Here is an 18,529-nt window from a genome sequence, read left to right on the forward strand (position 1 = left end):
ATAATTGATAGTTCACTAAAGGTTTTGGCATAGTTTTGTAGAACGGACATAACTCATGGGATCAATGGCATAACTACATCCATGCAAAAACTACTGCGGTGCATCCTGGGAAATCGGCTAACATGGACGAAAAAGCATGCAAGGATCTCGAAGAAGGGGGATAAACACAAAGTAACTATCAACCTGAAAGCAGACGCGGTGCCTTTGAGAGCCTTGGTTGGGCTTTGTGGACTGGCCACAGCTCTGGCAGGACTGGTTTGAGTCCGTCAGACCGAGCGGTTACAATGTGTGTCCAGTGCCTCTCGAAGCTCCGCAGGGGAAGCACATCTTTCACCGGATGATGGACAGGAACTACCCGTGCTCAAGCTTTGCGGACGCGCTGGCTCCTCCAGCTCAAACCGCAGCTTCTTGGGCCTATGAACGGAGCGGTGCGAGTATCAAGCCAAGGTAAAGAAAAGTAGAGGGCGGGTCACCTTTCCCAGGAAATGTCGGTGATGAAGGGCCTAGGATTGCAGCAGAGCTGAAGCTCAACTGCTCCTTGCGAGTAACAACTAAGTCATTACGAGACATTGTTGTTTGTGCGTACTGTTTTTAAATGCGAGCGATTGTAGCACCTTGCATGTGGAGATTTTCCTTCTCCAACATGGTTATTACAAACGTACGGTTTTTGTTGTTGTTTTTTGTTTTTGTTTTTTTGACCTGTCAGTCAGGCCACTAGGCTGAACAGTATTTACTGTGAAAGAAAAACTGCCATGGTATTGTAACCCCACTGTCAGAGCACCCCATTATTGACACTATTATAAAAGCTTGATCCACTAACAAAGCTATTTTACTACTCGCGTTTGTTTACAAAGTTGACGTATTTCAAAGTTAATACTTAAAAATGATGCATGTTTTGTCGTTTTTCAATATGATTTTAAAAGTTATTTTCTTAATTGGTTTTATTTTATTTTTTTCAACATGAAAATGACAAAGCATTTTACTAGTAGTTCTATATTTGTTACATTTGTTGTTCGTGTCCCTATTTACTAATATTGAATGTTGCTCAAGCTTTCATGTGAGTAGAAACGATACAAATAATGTTATTGTGTGTCTCTTATTATGATTTAGTCCAAGTTATGGCACAACACAGCTTGATACAGATGTTCTTCGACAAGGCTTTGCTTCCACCCACCAGCTGCCCACCTACACTACAACACACCTGGCTACCACAGGTAAGAATTAAGTAAATGTTCATATGTGTGTGAAATGCTGATCAATGTTAAGAAAGGCCATAAAGGAAGAGTAGGAGTCAGGAGGTCTGTGTTTAGGGAATTGATTTCACACCATTTCTTGCTTTTCTCTTAGTTTGGTTTGATATTTCATGAGTTTAACTCGCATGGATTATGTATCAGAAACAATAATGACACAAATCGGCAACAGAGTCCAGAATGTGACATCAAAACATTAACAAAATGCATATTCTGGCATCACTAACAGACTACATGAAGTGACCTACAGAACGCATGCAGAGCACATTCTCTGGTTAGAGAAAAGGCAGAAACATAGTGTGAGGGGCTTCAGGAGTGCTGCTTCAGGGACCGCCCACGTGTGTCAATTTGTGACTATTTGAATTTTGTTTAAAGCAAACCAGGTCTTAAGTCGTTTTATAATATTATTGTTTTCCAGGACCACTTGACACAAATAGTCAGACTTCTGAGAATTCAATCATGAGCTTCCTCTCGGCCATGGAGTCCAGAAGTCTTCAGGCTGGACCTGTTAGTGCCTCGCTGCTTCCTCCTTTCAGACCCCCATCATGGCCTGCTGGTAAGGGTACTGAGATGCAAAAATTGTATACTCACCCATAAAGCAATTATGAATATATCTGTAAATGTTTCAGCTTCAGGTATGTTTAGATTATAGCATGTTTTTTAAAATGACAATGTTAGTGAGAACAATGTGAGCAATTCATATGACCTATGTATGGCTTAATTAGTTTGCATTTACATATTTTATTTTTACTATTTATTTTATTCTATTATTAACAGGTACCAATGCCTCCACCACGGAGCTTTATCTGACCGGTGCCCTGCCATCCACTGCCACTTTTCCATCTACTGCTGCTCTTATGTCTTATCCACATACTAGTGCCTATCCCACCAGAAGTTATGCTACAAATTCTCCTCCAGCTCTACAGGACCCGGTCTTCAGCACTTCCACCAATGGCCTTTTCCCTTCTCATCATGACCCCCTTCTCCATCTCAAACCAAATCAGACGATGCTCCCCACGGCCTTGGCCTTCTCTACTCCTCCTATAGGCTCCACTTTACCTGTCCAGTCCTCTACATACCGCTCAGCCCAGGAGTCAGCCCCGCATCTCCTACAACCCCAGTTCAGCCTTTTACCATGCCCGCTTTCGACTTCTCATGGACCTACACAGCAATATGGTGCTACTGTATTTTCAGGCTCTATTGAGCGAGCCCTTCAGCGAGAATGTAGTGTGATCAAACACCATCAGAGGCCTTCTACGAACAGCACAGCCACAGAGCAGTCTTCAGACTCTGAGCCTTCACTACAAAGCTACTTTGGTTCCGTTAGTGAAGGAGAGGTGACTTATCCTAATGAACAATCCCCTGTGTCCTGCAACCTTACATCTGGATCAGATTCCACTCAAGGAGTAGTTACTCAAGCCAAGACCGTTTCAGTCTCTGAGGCCTATTCTACTATTTCTGTGCCAAAGGCTAAAGATAACCATTTAAATAATTTAGATAAAGACAGTGATTATAATAACCATAGATCTCCCAGGCAAAAACAAAACTCTGTGATCGCTAATCAGCAGTGCACACAGCTGCCTGCCCCACTGTCCTGCAATTCACAAATCTATATTTCTTCACACACTCAGTCACAAGCGCCATGTTCTTCTGCAGACAAATTGCCTTCACCTTCTAGACAGTCAGGGAACATTTCATCTATTAATAACCAGAGCCATGATTACTCACCTGGTCAAGAGCAGGAGGTCCAGTACACTGCCCAGAGTCAGGGCTTGTGTCAGGGACTTGCTCTTTCTGAAGGTTACCCTACACCCCACTCTCAGGGCACCTCATTATTGACTTATACATCCCAGTCAGAGGTGCATTCTACTTTGCCTTATGCACACAGTTATGCTCCAGGACAATCCCTTCACTCTACCTTTCCAACGACATCCATGCAAAGCCTGCCCACTTCAAATTCTCCTCAGCAGTACTCTTTAATTCAGGCCTCAGGAGAAAAAGTGCTTGATGCTTTATCCCAACAAGAAGCACAGGACAATAAATTTGCACCATTGCCTATTTATTCAGCATCATTGCAAGCCTTACCAAATAACAGAAGAACCTCAGTTGAAGACATAAAGCCTTCAGGTCTTATGCAGACTGTATCATTGTGTGCCACTGTACCAGACAGCAGTTTGAGTGCCCCCAACATTATCTATGTAGTCTCTAAGATGGAGGACCACCTTAAATCACAAAGTGTTATTCGAAGCAGGTCACGATCTAATGACCACGCTAATGGACTGGCACCTGCAATTATATCACAGGCTAAATCGGACAGTATAGTGACTGTGGGCCAGCAACACGCTCATGTAAACACTGCCTCTGGGCAGCTTACTGCCGGCATATCGGCTACAGGCAGCAGTGTAGTGGGGTCACCTGCACACCTAAACCTTGAGCAAAAATTGCTTTCTGAACAGATCAAGTCTTCTGAGTCTCATCTACAAAGTCATAACCATTATCAGAGCCATGTTACAGCCGGCCACACTCAGTTCATAACTGTTCCCAGTAACCAGGTTCTTGTGGAGCCCAATCAGATGATTGTGCTTCAGCAGCCACTGCTCCAGCATAGTCAGGATTCATCAAAAGTAGCATTGGTGTCAGGAATGCCACAACCTCAAGGCCTCGGCCCAGTTCATGTCCAGTATCTTCAGATGGATCGCAATTTGCTGGGATCTACCATGCCTGTGACCACAAATCAACAGGGGCAGTTTCCTGAACAGAACTCTAGATGCCCTAATTCTAAACACCCTCTTACCTCTGAAGGCCACTACGATCAGCCGACAAATCAACACATGAATGATGCCAAGAACCACTTTGCGCTTAATTCAATTTGCTTTTCTGACTCGGTGTTAGATGAAAGAAATATTATGTCCAATGTTGATGACATTTTGGCTGCTACAGTCGCAGCATGTGGTGTACAAGATTTTGTGAAAGCTTCATCCTCTGCTGAAGCAGAAATGACAAAGGTGAATTCAGCTGATCCAAAAAATCAGTTCCATACTATAGACATGAGACATATGGCACCTATTTTCTCCTCTGCTCAAGAACTCACTAGGGCTACTACCAGCACCGTGGCCATGGTATCAAATGGACTTCAAATGACATCAGGCTGTAAGGGACATTCCTCTAATTTTAATCATAAATCTGAACTCATTTGTGCAAGCTCTCAGTCTGAACATACTTCAGAACATCACAGAAGTGATGACAAAGAGAGGTCTGAAAGTACGTTTAAATATGACCCTTCATATATTGAAAGTCAAACCAAAGGAAGGGCAATATTATGCATGAAAACGGAGGAGGGTTCTGTGGAATGTACAGATGGAGAAATGAAAAAGAAGAGGAAGTCCTTGACAAAGGCTGGGGTTGATGAAGATGTACTCCTCAAAAGTGCCAAACGCAGTGGACAAGCTAAGCGACAAAACTCCAAAGCCAGTGATACTCCACCTCCTGTTGCAACAAATACAATTGACAGCTGTCCACAGCAGGAAAGAATAAGGCAGAAGATTCGGGAAGTGGAGGAGAAACAGCCAGATGTTAAAAATGGATTTATTGGTTCATTTTTGGACTTTCTCAAATCTGACCCCAAACAGCAATATTCACCGAGTCCCACAAGAACTGTCAGTCGCTCAAAGAAGCCTTGCACCCCACCCAAACCTCCTGCAAGTATTTTGCCTAATTTACCTTCTCAAGTGCAGACTTCTACTGTACCTTTGCTTCCTCAAGAGAGCCCAGTGGTAAACTCTCAGTCAAAACGTTTGGATGAGGATCTGCAGAGGAACCTGGAGACACTGCCATCTTTCAGTTCAGATGAGGAGGAAAATACTGGAAAGAATCAGGCTTTAAGGAACAGCATTAGCTCGGTACTCTCATCGCTGGATGAGTCTTCAGAAAGGAAATTACGAATAGGTAATCTGTTTTATATACTAACTGTGCAGTGTCAAGCATTATTCGTAAGATCTATTGCAGTTGTGTATCTGCACCTATGTTTCTATTGCCTATTCTTGCATATTTATTTATTTATTTTTCTGCAGATGGCAACAGAGTTTCTACCCCTATGTTGAAGCCTGAACAGCAACTCATGGTTCCTGTTACTATAACAGCCATTTGTCTTCCACAATTCCCTTCCCCTTCACAACAAACAAGGAGCACCATAAGAGAGACTCCTGTTGTGACTGCAGAGAAGTCCTTTCTGGTCACACCTCCCCAGGTAGCTGTGCAGCTGCCGAGTGTGGCTTTGGAAGGACTCACTGATGATGAACTCTCAGACAGTGGAGGAGAAGGAATGTATCGTGAAAGGGATGAGTTTGTTGTCAGAAATGAGGATGTTGAAAGTGTAAAGGTGCTTGTAAATCTAATGTTTGAAGTATAAAATAATGTTGTACAATTAAGTTGTGTTATATAACTTGACTGTTTCTTTACTCAGCTCACGATGAAAGCAGGCAGTGAGCCCCCTGCTATCTGGAAGGTCCAAAAGGCATTGCTACAGAAGTTTGTGCCTGAGCTTCGAGATGGGCGGAGAGTATTTTCAGCCACAAACAGTGTAAGGCTTACATCAACAATTATTTTCAGTATGTTTTTTATTAAGTCTTGCAATTTATTGTCTCCTTCCTACACAGTATCTCGGGTACTTCGGTGATGCAAAATCCATGTACAGACGGGTTTATGTAAAGTTTTTGGACACCGTCAATAAGAGAGAATATGTTCGAGTTTGTAGTAGAAAACCGCGTTGCAAGCCCATGAATTCCTTAAGGTAGATTTAATTCAATTATTTGAGTCTCTGCTTTGGTCCTGTATGATAATGACACATCTTTGCTTCTTTTTAATATCTTGCTTTACAGAGGTGTACAAGTGAAAACAATTCTTGGCCTGACGGCCAATACTTGCACCACCACATTTAGTCAAAAGCCTCGACCCAAATCCAAGCCCAGAGTAGAGGCACCGCCCAAGAAACGGCGGAAATGGAAGGAGGAATTTTCATCCACTCACTCAGACTCATCTGCAGAGGAAGATGGTAAAAATAACCACTTATAAGCTTATTACTGTTGTAGTTTGTGTAGTGCCATTAGAATATTAATCCATTATTATTACACTGGAAATATATTTTGAGTGGCAGTGTATATGTAAATATTCTGAGTTAAAGAGAAAGGAAAAAAAGTGTGGGAGAACATTATGCTCAAATAATTAAATAAATACCACATCGCTGATGAGCTGTTATCATTCTCTTAAACTCTTAAAGTGATAGTCTGTAAGAGTGCAAAATGAGGAGGGACAGTAAAAATTTGAATGTACACAATCAAGCCCAAGAGAGCAAGAGAAGCAACGTTATATATATATATCATAACATATGTAGACAATTAGCACGTCGGTTACTCTGGGAAACTTTTCATAGTCTGTTAGCCTGCTCAATGTATTTCTTCTAGAGCCCTTAGCATTAGCCATCAAACATGGCACATGAACGATTTCGAGGATTTCAGCTGTTGTCAACCCATCGACCACATAAAGGGGAGGTCAAAGCCTAGTTCGAACTCCTTAATGAATGTACATGAGAATTTACTTTAGATACAAATTGGAGTTTAAAAGTGGCTTCTGAGCTAAATGGTAAGTCATATTCAGTAAAGTTTCTGCTTTTTGTAGGGTCAGATACACATCCAAGAAAACATCATCTTATAAGATGTTAATGATAAAGAAACCATAGAAATGATATAGATGCCATGAACAGTATTGCGTCTGGCTTCCCTATTCATTTGGTTGATAGAACGCTCAATTTAAACGGGTCCGGGAGTGGTTGGATGACAAAATGTACGCATTTGCAAAAGGCATTTCTTTTGATTCCTGTACCTTCCTGATTGCACCAGAAAGCCACTCCAATGCTGCGTTCCAGGCAACTGGAAACTGGGATTTTACCCCCTTGAAAATTACGACTTGTGACCTCAAGAGCGTTCCAGCTGAATAAACTCGCATGTAAACAGGACGACTAGTGCTGCAACAGTTAGCTGATAAATTGACCATCAACCTTATATGAATGTTTCTCCACACTAGATATAATTTAAAAATGTGATGCATTACTTTATATTGAAGGCTTTCACCAAAAACGTTACTCATAACTGATGCAGTGGTCCACTATCTGAACTCTGAGCAGTCTGGTCGTGTCTGAGTTTACATGTTATAATTACCACTTTGAGCGGCGTTACAAGGACTTTTTTGGAAATTCTACCTGTTACCAGTTGCTGAGATTAGCAAAGGGAGAGACATTAGGGAAAAATATGACTATTTAATACTACTTACATTACGTAGAATTGCAGGCACAAGCGCAAAAATTATGCACAATCTTTTAAATTTGTAAAACATTTAAATGTACAGACCATCACTTTTTTATTATTATGCATTATTTTTTTCATTAGATAATTCAATGGAGATTCTGAATGGGATTTTTACTTTGTGCTCCAGGGTGGAGCCTGGACCATTGAGCTATATACTGTGTGTCATAAATTATTACCAGTGTTCCATGTTTGTTATTAACTTAAAAAAAAGGGGGGAAGTGGGGTACTTTACATTGTATAATATTGTATATATAAAGTGTAATATATAATGATTTTTTTAATGTTCTTAGAGTTAAACCCTCCAGTCCCCTTCACTTCACGACTGCTGAACACGAGAACAATGAAAGAGACTTTTAAAGGCTTTGTGGAACTGCTGATCAGTATTGCGTTAGATGAAGATTTGATATCGGCTTTAGAGAAATCGAATGGTGAGTGAAACAATTGTGGGTTTTCTTGTGACATTAACAACAAAATGAATAAAAAATATCCAGTATACTGAATTAACTTTGCCAATTGACATAGATGAGTTACTTCTACCACACATGAAGAGGGTCGATGGGATGATAACAGACAACAGAAAACGTTTGCTTCACAAACTTCCTATTGAAAATGTTCTGAAGGTAACTTTAATCCCGTTTTCAGCCAGTATAGATAAATAAAATTATCAGTGCTTAATTAGATTTTTTTTTTGTCTCTGGTTTGTGTCTAGACTGCTCTGGACAGCTTTCCAGAGATTGCTGTAGTTACAGAGCTGAAAAAAGATGGTGATACGCCAGCCTTTAAAGTTCGTCTCAGTGGAAGGGCTTACAACAAGAAAACAATGAAACCCTACAAGATGCCTAACAAGGTGCCACAGGTAAAAACAATTTGTTAACATTTGTAACTGCTTTGACATCCAGCAGGAGGTGCAAGTGTCACAGATTGTTTATGTAATGGAGACTCAATGTTATGCTCTTTGTGTCCTCTTAGGAGTACACTGTAGATCAACAGAAAACTCAGTGGTTTTCTCTGTACCACTCTTTACAGCATTACAAGTACCACACATACCTCATGTGTAAAAACGAGGTGAGGCTCTATTCCTTATAAATAGCACTCTTTAGTAATGCCCTGTGCGTGACTAATGTGTGTGCGTGTGCACCTCTCACTGATAGATTGAGTCTCTCCGGGTCCAAGCTGGAGAAATGGGACAGGAGGAGACAGTACAGAAGTGCCTGCAGAATGGAGCGTGGCTGGAGGGGCTCTTTGATCGCTTTAGGGAGCTCATCAATCAAGTGCAGCAGGCCAGCTGATGATCTTGTCTACTTTTGTAAAGATTTGAACTCATTATTATTTTAAAAAAGAGAGAACCGTTTGGATCTGTGGAATCAGTATTCCTTTTGCCTCTTTGAGACTATGGGACAAGTTACTTCAGACATCAAACATGAATGTAACTTTAAGAACCAGAACGATTGACAGACTTTGAAAGCCACTTGCTTGTTTCTTTGTAGGGTGTTGTAGAAAAATAATATTTTTTTAACTTTTGTATGTTTAATGTATTTTTCTCAAAGATAAAGGTTATAACCCATGATTTTATATATATAAAAATAGAAAGTCCTTGGCATAACATGTTCTCATGAGATTAAACAAATTAAAAATGTCTACAATTATAGACGTCAATGTTTCTATACATGGGGTAGCCTACAAATACACTTTTTTATTTAAAGAGTAACTATATTTTATATAGCCCTGTTTACCATTTGTAAAACATACTTTTTCAGTGTGTAAACATGTACATTTTCTGTAAAGCAAAACAAATGTGAAATTATCCACCCCCTTAGCTTTCCAACTTTTTTCTTCCAGTTAATTTTCACAAAGAACCATTAAAGTTTTCACAAGAGGCAATCACAAAAATATTGCCTTTAAAATCTTTCTCAGTTTAAGCCAATTAAGCCATTAGTTAAAATGTACACATATTTCTGTGAACCAAGTCTCTTTGACAATACAGTTTGTAAATAAAGTCCTGCATGCAATTGATATGCTGCTGTTAAATACTATATCTTACATTGTAGGGCAATCTTTTGTTTATATACTTTAACTTTGCAAAAAGAAAACTACACTGAAATTATCTTATGCAAATATCACTTATGTCTTATTGTCCTCCATGTTCTCATTCATAAACTATTGTGGAATTAGCCTTAACCATTGAACTAAATATATTTTCTATGCATCCACATGGCACTATTACTGGCAAACAAAGGTTTCTCTGTGCTGGTGCAACAGTTCCTCAGTGACCAGAGCCTCTGTCTTTGTTGGAGATGGAAAAGAAGGGGGCAGACGTCAGGCGGGCATTTCAGATTCCAGCTGTAAGAGATGCACAGCTTTGCTCTCCAGATAAAAAGCTAAATGAATTTTAATGAATTGTGGAACGTGGGAGCTCCACTGAGGAATCTTCAGTTTGCGGTAACATGACTGTTAGAAGGAAGTTTTGTGTGATATTAATGAAATTATTATCTACATATTTAAATGTAAAAAATGAAATTAATAAAAACAATTGGAGGTTCATCAACCCCGACAACAGCAAATCTTTTTTATTTCTATTTGTACACTAGCAAAACAGTTTACTTTAAGAAAGTAAACAAAACAAATAGGTCTATATATCACACCATGTTTGTACTGAGTGAAGCACTTGTTTGTTAAATGGGTTTTCATTTTCGTTACTGGAGTCACTTCAAGTGAGTGTGTACCTGTGACTCCTCATATTTGTCCCTAAAGTTGTAAAACCAGTTCTGCTCCAACAATAGTAGTCTCACTTCAGTCAAGAATATTGTGGCGCAAGGTTAGTCTTGACTGAAACAAATCAACATGAGAGTCCGGACACTGAGCACTGAATGTAACAGCAATCATAAACTAAGAAACCACACACGAGCTTTGTTTTGGTTGTTGTGACTGCGGAGGTCTACTTAAGTTTAATAATATTGCCTTGCCTTTTTCCAGTCTCTCTTTCAGCAGGTGACCAACATTGGCTTTGCAGTGTCAGTTTACTTCTTTTCCATTGTCAGATTACACCTCAAGACAGGCACGGTTGTGTTGAGGCCTCCCTTCATGAAATCGGCCTCTGATTAAGGAAGGTCTGAGTATAGCTGTCTCAACCGGCCGATCACTTTTATTTCACTTTTGAATTCAGCAAATGTTGAAAGATTAACATGCGACATTATTCAGTAGTGTAACACTAAATTGGGGAAACAAATAACTGATCATGTCGGTTATTAATCTTGTTTGTTTTTTTAAAAATATCTCAGTGGAATGTGCAGTTTCATGAAAGGTAATGATTAGCCTACTGAACCAACCAGGGGGCTCATTATCACATTAATGTGGGGCGGTGATTGGTACATGAATAATGCAGGGCCGTGGGAGGAGGCGGTTTCGAAGAGCGCTGTAGTTGCGTGCGTCACGGTGCGTACTGAAAACCAAGGGCATGCATGGACCAACAACACGGTCTGAATGGCAGTGAGTGGAGGAAGTTTTTATGCTTTTGAGACAAGGTAAGATCGATCATACAGTAGCTTATCTGAGATTTTGATTGGGGTTGGGACATAGATTTCTTTTTAAAGGTGCTTAAAACAGTTGTAGCCTAAGTGAAATACGCACGAATTGGCTCATAGATTGTTGCTACTAAATTGTTAAACTGTCTGGCCACATTTACATGAGGCATCTTTTCAGATGTTTACTATATACTACATAAAACTGCCATATGCAAACAGGCTGATGCTTTTAAAAGCTTAACAACTGTAAAGAATATAACCACCCATACATGGATTATGTATGTATGTATGACTGAATGTAGACTATGCATGTATTTATTTAGTTTAATTATTCGCTACATCCATAATTAAATTGCTTGTTTTTGTTGCTTTTGCATAATGAAGATCATTCTGCAGCATGCTGTGTATAAAAACATTCACTAACCTAACTTTGCTTGGTCCATAATGATTTATGTATTATGGGATAGAGCATATTGGCCAACAATACAACTATATAAAGTGCCAGAAAAAATAGTGGGCTAGTTTTCATAGTCCTCTATACCCTTATTCAAAAGTTATTCGAAACCACACTGGCCAATGGTCTCTCTGAAATTATGTCCTCGAGCTTGATCGGTTAATGTAAACTAGACTCAACATGTTGCAGGAATGAAGCCTACAAGTCATTTCCCTGCTAGTCTAAACCCCAAGAACATATTACATGTATTTTTGCTTCTGCGCAAAATCAAGCCTTTTTTTATTCTCTTACCAGTAATAGGTTGTTTGTGTTCACAGGAGAGAGTCCCATGTTGCTGCAATTCCCATTGAGGTTATTTACCTCCACTGATGTGTGCAAACACAAATGGCAGTATTGTCTTTAGATAAAATACAAGTCATTTCTATTTTACTGACTACTACAGTTGTGGCTTTGGAGGTTGGAAGAATCACATAGGTTAAGTGGGATTAAATCTCAGCATGTGGGAGGGAAACCTTGTGTAGATTCCATCCCATAAATTGAATGAATTTAATCTCTGAAGGTAATCCACGGACTCCTGTAGGGACACACCAGATGGTCCTCCTTTACTTCCAAATAAAGGCTTCATTATGATCAAGATTATAATGATTTCATCAAGTATGAAATGATGCAGCATCTAGTATTTATGCAATATATAAAATAGTATAACTTTAATGTGTTCTCTGTTCTTGCTCAACCTGGAGGGAGATTGAACGTTTTTTTCTCATTTCTTTGTGGAGTTTGCATGTTCTCCCCGTGGCTGTGTTGGATTCCTCCGGGTCCTCCGGTTTCCCCCACCATTAAAAACATGCACAATAGGCCAGGTTGAGTGAGAGTGCCAATGTGGCACAACAGATTAGTCCATTGCTACAATCCAGTGTGGCACGTTTACATGCATGTCCCATGTGTGTTCATTACTATGCACTGTCCCGACCAAACAAACAAGAAATACATAAATCCCGTGCTGATTGTGGTTTGTAATTTCATTAAGACAGCTGTCTCCACTTTGTTCTTCAGATCCACAGCCAGAGCCGTGGACAAGGGGTGACAACCGGGTGAGTTGTCCCTGGCCCCTCAACCAAAATAATGACAAATGGGAGAAGGGAACCCATGTAAAACCCGGACTCCAAGCAAGTCTGTCGACACTCTGTCAACAGCTAACATTTGTTTCGCAGGTTTCAAATATTTCCTGTTGTGAGACATTAGCAGCAGAGAGGGGCAGTATAGGCTTGACACCTTTTGTTCTTTCTCTCCTCTTGTCTGACGGCAAAGGGAGGTCAGTGTGTGCTAGTATACATCAAGTTACCTATATAAAAGTCACGGAACGCCAAGGGTCTTATATGTTATCAAAAATATGTTGTCAAAATGTATCTCAGTATTAAATTGTAACTCAATGGATGACTTTAGTTTCATGGTAAATGCTTTAATACAAGATGTGATCCTTGTAATAATGCTTTGTGTTTACATTTTCTCCATCAGAAGAAGACATGGCCATGGCGGGGAAACCTTTCAGGGCCACTTACATCTGGGGCAGCATTATTTCAAACCTGCACACTCACGTGGAGGTTAAACGGCGCCGGCATAACCTGAAGTCCTACCACGACTGCTTTTTGGGCTCAGAAGCTGTGGACGCTGTCTTAACTCACATCACACTCATGCACTTCTTTGGTGAGGAGGCTGTGCCACGATATAAGGCTGTTCGTCTGTGCCAGGCCCTTATGGACTCCAGAGTGTTTGAACCTGTCGGTAACAAAGTTGTTTTTGGGAAGGAGAAGAAGCAACCAACCTTCGAGGATAGCAGCTGCAGTTTGTATCGGTTTCTGGGTCCAGGGTCAGGCCCGTTAAATCACTCGACGTCACAGCCCATTCAAGTTGGATATGAATCCCCAGGTATCAAATGGAACAAGAGCAACCAAAGCCCGACACCTGAAGGGTACGTACTACACTGGAATTCTGTTTGATTTAGCAAACCTATTTACTAAAGGTGGCTATGAGATTAGAGTTTTCAGCTGTACTAATCTAGGACACCTGTTAGATGGTGCTCTTTTTAAATATTAAAACATCACATCATCATTAAAATAATATTAAAATATATAATGTGGCTCTGATCAGATGAAAAAGTGAAACCATGGTTTGACTCAGGACATTGTTGTAATACTATGTGTATCTTTTACAACAAAATGTTAAGCTGCTCTTCTAAAGACTCCATCGATGTCACTATGTGCTTCAGACAAGAGGTGCAGCATGGCTTTTTCCTGAAGTCTCCTCCGCCTCCTCCTGACAAAACACTGGAAGAAGTGCTGGGAAATCTTGACCTGAGTGAAAATGTTACCCCTCAGATGATCAACCTGGGAGTATCACAAGATGGTATGTCTTCCTCAGCCAAATACTGCTGTTCTCAAAAGTTTACATACTCTGGCAAAATGTTTGATTTTTGTGTGTGGCCATTTTTCAGAGAATATGAATAACACAAAAAACTTTTCACTCATAGTTGGTCCTTCTAAGCCTGGCCTTAGCCATCCGTAAACTCCAGACCATTATAATTTCCCTACATGTACGTCTGGGTTTGATCACAGTGGCTCAGTTACATCGGTTGAATTTCAACCTACCATTCAGCGAGCGGGGAGGCGGGTGTTGTAGGTGAAGTCGCATTTGCTGGTTGTAGTTTGGCAATGACGGCGGATACGAAAGTAATGGAAGCTCTTCAATCCATTCTGGCTCAGCTCCCAAATATCCAGAAATTAAAATTGATGCCTTGGAATGCGCAAGGAATGCTCCCAAGAGCATAGCTGATAGCTGCTTCACTCACTCGGGCGCATTGCATATGTCACAACCAAACGCTAGCGAAAATCAGATCCAATCGTTTCAAAGGAGTTCACCCCTCCCACCTAATAACAGAGTTCAATTGCGAAAGTCCGGACCCTTGTACGAAATGCAATGAGTACGAAGGTATGGTAAAACCAGGCTAGGTCGTTGGGAGTTTGCTCTTTTTAAATCATAATGACACAAATGACCATGATCAAAAGTTTACATACCCCAATTCTTAATACTGTATATTTCCCCCTTTCACGTCAGTAACAGCTTGGATTATTTTTTGGTAGTTGCGGATGGGCCTCTTTATTTACTCTATCTCGGATGGTAAAGCTGGTCATTCTTTTTGGCAAAAGCCTCCAGTTCCTGTAAATTCCTGGGTTGTCTTGCATGAACTGTACATTTGAGATCTCTCCAGAGTGGCTCAATGATATTGAAGTCAGGAGACTGAAATGGCCACTCCAATGAGAGGTCGACATGGCCTTGTGCTTTGGATCGTTGTCATGTTGGAACATCCAAGTGTGTCCCATGTGTAGCTTCTAGGCTGATGAGTGACACTTTTCCTCCAGTATTCTTTAATAAAATGCTGCATTCATCCTGGAATCAGTTTTGACCAAGTTCCCTGTAGCTCACACGTCCCCAAAACATCACTGATCCACCTCCGTGTTTCACTGTAGGACTGGTGCACCGTTCATCACAGACCTTGTTGATTCATCCAAATGTAACGTTTATGGTTTGGGCCAAAAAGTTCCATTTTGGTTTCATCATTCCAAATCACATTGTTTCAGAAATGTTGAGGCTTGTCTCTGTGCTGTTTGGCATATCTTAAGCAGATACCTTGTGGCACTTGTGAAGTAATAGCTTTCTTCTGGCGACTTGGGCGGCATGGTGGCGCAGCGGTAAGCGTCCCGGGTTTGATTCCCTCCTGGATGGAGCCTTTCTGTGTGGAGTTTGCATGTTCTTCCCTTGTCTGCATAGGTTTCCTACAGGCACTTCAGTTTCCCCTACCACTAAAAATATGTACAATAGGCCGGGATGAACGAGAGTGCGTTTGAGAGTGTGAGTGGGGGACGACGGATGGAAACTAGCTCATGGCGACAATCCGTTGTGGCGTGTTTACATGCATGAGACTCATGTATGTTCATTAACAGGCACTGTCCCGACCAAATAAACCAATGATTGAATAGACTGGGTAGTGCATCCCATTTTTCATCAAGTTCCTCCTTTTAGTGCATCTCGAAGCAGCTACACCACTTTTCGAGGGTGCTGTATTTTTCAGCTGAAATTATCTTTTGTTTTTTCTTTGCATTCACAATTTTCCTGCCAGTTGTTACTGATATGTTTTGTTGGTGTACCTGACTGTAGTTTGGTTTCAACAACTGCTGACTGATACTTTCAGTACCTTGGATATCTTTTATATAACTGGTTCCCATTTTCTACAATTCAACTGTACCTTTCTTGCAATTACTCTGACAATTATTTTGCTTTCCTCATGATACGGAAAACCGGAAACACCTGTGCAGCACTGGATGAAAGATGCAAGGGTCTGTCAGGAGCCCAAGCACTCACTGACCTTTTATGCATACACAATTACAAACACAGGTCACAGTTGAGGATGCTTACCTTTAGTAGCCATTCAGACCCGTTTGTGTCAACTTGTGTGCATTTTATCAGGCCAAGATCACCAGGGCATGTAAACTTTTGATCAGGGTCATTTTGGTTTATTTTGTGGTTATAATTGGAAAAGAGCAAACTCCGTTGTTTGACTATAAAGGGCTTTACACAACCACTAACCATGAGTGAAAAAAGTTAGTATCATTCATATTCTTTGAAATCTTTAGTCGACAAAAAAAATAACACAAATTCTCCCAGGGCGTGTAAACTTTTGAGCACAACTGTACATGTCATAAAAATAGTGTGCATATTTGATCACTGCTTAATTTCTCTTGGTTGGCTTGTGTCACAGTCATGGATGAGGTGTGGCACCAGCAGGCTGTTTACAGACTGCTACAGCTCATAGAGCTCCCCCTGTTGGAGAGTTTGTTAGAGGGAACACATTTATCAAAGTCCAACTTGAACAGCAGCAGCAGTGCCACAGATGTCATGTGCACGTCAAGTTACCTTGACAGAGAAGTTCTCAAGGCTTTTAGTGAAGCACAGTAAGTTTTTCTTTTGCTGAATTTAAGTTGCGTGTGTGATGGTGGCTCAAAATGCAAGACTTGCATAAATAGTAAATAGAAATATGGATTTATGGAAAAGTGTGTTAATTACAGTATTCTCTCAGGGCAGATGAGTGGATGTCAGCGGCTGGGGACTGCCTGGAGTTTGTTCCTGATGAGTTGGTTGTGGAGCTGAGCCGAGGTCTGGCCCGTTGTGCTGATGATCTGCTGCAGTGTAAGAATCTGCTCTATCGAATTTTGGCTCAGCATTATGGACATGCTCAACAACCACCCCTGCTGAATAACCACATATTTGACATCCACTCCGGCATCGCTGATCTTCTAGGTAATACGATTTATTTACTTGTAAGTAGAGCTAAATCAATATATAAACCACATCATTATCATCCATCAGCCCTAATTTAGTTTATATGGCCAATATTACACCGATTGCAGTAGCTACTGTATGTTTTGTTTGAAAACTTGAACTGTTCATAATTAACAGCTATGGTTATATTTGAGATTTTCAGGTTTGTCTAGTAATGGGTTAATGAGCGACAAGACCATGAATTAAAACTGCAATTTGAATGCTTTGGAAATATTGTGCAGAAATGAGATGTTTCAACCAAATGCTTCAGCTCCAGATTACGTTCTAGAGACAAAATGTTAACACCCCACCTTTTAAAATACATGATTGTGTGAACTTTAGCCTAATTAGTTTCACACAAAAGCTGACATTAACTATGAACTAAATTATTTAAATGATCAACTGATATAATTGTTGTCAGCACTTCCAACCCCCTTAATTAATATCATATCCGTATCAGCCCCTAAATTTGAAATAAATATGTAGCACTCTAATCTTAATTTATATTAAATTATACTAGTTTATGATGAAAAACTTTAAAGATGCTTCTTTTTGTCAGTAAATGGAAAGCAAGAACAAGCTCTAGAGGCCATACAACTGAGTCTGAAGATACAGGACTCTCGAAGCAGGGAAGAGCTGCGCAGGCTGCTGAGGTTCATGGCGATTGCATCCAAATCCCAGGAGCTTAAACTTCATAAAGAGGTGAGCACCCACACTGCAAACTGCAGTGACTGCGTTCACATCAGCTGAAAGGTTCTTCTCTCCCAGATTGAAAACAGAATGGCTGTGAAAAGAGCTTTCTCAAGTGCCATTGTGTATAGCAGAAGACTTCCTAAAGGCAAAGTTGATTTAATGGTGCTTTTTATGATGGATAACCATCAAGATTTGTTCAAAGTAAGTGGTATTCAAATGTCTCAGTTGTACACACACGTTTGATACAAAATGCTTTTCTTTTAAATTGTGTCCCTTTTACCAGATACCCTTGAGTTTACATAAGTTGGTTACTGACAAAATTGTGACCATAATTAAAGGAAAGGATCCAGACAATATGACTGGTAAGCACATCAACACTTTCCCATTTAGCCACATTCATGGAGTGAAAAACACTGTTCTCTTTTTCTAGTGACAACGTACTGCAACAGAGTAAGTCCTGAAGCCTATGCAGAAAATGCACAAAAAAACACCAAAGAAGAACTTTTGTCACTACTACAGACTATCCATGAAAATCACCATCTCTCAGCTCACGAGAAGAAAAGACTGTTGGGCCAGTTTTATAAAGGTCATCCAGAAATATTTGTTCAGTACTTTGGAAATCGATTATCTGCCGAAAACACATTAAGATGATATTTATTTGAAAACTTCAATGTATTGTTAAATATGCACATATGTTGATATTTATTTATCAGATTGATAGCTGTAAAATAAGATTGTGAATTGCAATGTGTTTGCAGACTCTGGCTGTTAGTTTGTTCTAAAGAACATGATGTTGGACTCTTGACTGACAACTCAAACTAAATATTTACTGTTTGGAATGAAAGTCTTAATTGCTGTTGTCATCTATATGCCATGAGT

The 18,529-nt window shown here is 40.3% G+C and overlaps 2 protein-coding genes across 2 annotated transcripts; both read left to right on the plus strand.

The window, feature by feature from the left end:
- Positions 1 to 66: 66 nt before the first annotated feature.
- qser1 (glutamine and serine rich 1) lies at positions 67 to 9,461 on the plus strand. Its single transcript, XM_079555881.1, has 13 exons — positions 67 to 447; positions 1,111 to 1,214; positions 1,669 to 1,806; positions 2,028 to 5,195; positions 5,321 to 5,628; positions 5,713 to 5,829; positions 5,906 to 6,039; positions 6,128 to 6,300; positions 7,900 to 8,037; positions 8,132 to 8,229; positions 8,319 to 8,465; positions 8,579 to 8,674; positions 8,761 to 9,461. Exons 1-13 carry the CDS (start codon positions 338 to 340, stop codon positions 8,896 to 8,898), a joined length of 4,869 nt encoding a protein of 1,622 aa, XP_079412007.1. The 5' UTR covers positions 67 to 337; the 3' UTR covers positions 8,899 to 9,461.
- A 1,604-nt stretch (positions 9,462 to 11,065) lies between these two features.
- depdc7a (DEP domain containing 7, paralog a) lies at positions 11,066 to 18,301 on the plus strand (the record flags this gene model as incomplete). Its single annotated transcript, XM_079554498.1, has 9 exons — positions 11,066 to 11,130; positions 13,100 to 13,553; positions 13,851 to 13,987; positions 16,398 to 16,590; positions 16,716 to 16,936; positions 17,517 to 17,659; positions 17,726 to 17,851; positions 17,934 to 18,012; positions 18,081 to 18,301. Exons 1-9 carry the CDS (start codon positions 11,115 to 11,117, stop codon positions 18,299 to 18,301), a joined length of 1,590 nt encoding a protein of 529 aa, XP_079410624.1. The 5' UTR covers positions 11,066 to 11,114.
- Between the last annotated feature and the right edge of the window lie 228 nt (positions 18,302 to 18,529).

Source organism: Gobius niger, assembly GCF_951799975.1.
Source record: "Gobius niger genome assembly, chromosome: 4".
Lineage (NCBI taxonomy): Eukaryota > Metazoa > Chordata > Actinopteri > Gobiiformes > Gobiidae > Gobius > Gobius niger.

Bases quoted from the DNA above. Each gene is read 5' to 3' on its own strand.
- qser1 (XM_079555881.1), top strand. From the start codon at position 338: ATGATGGACAGGAACTACCCGTGCTCAAGCTTTGCGGACGCGCTGGCT. The intron at 1,215-1,668 runs GTAAGAATTAAG...ATTGTTTTCCAG, and splicing joins AACACACCTGGCTACCACAG to GACCACTTGACACAAATAGT. The intron at 5,196-5,320 runs GTAATCTGTTTT...ATTTTTCTGCAG, and splicing joins AGAAAGGAAATTACGAATAG to ATGGCAACAGAGTTTCTACC.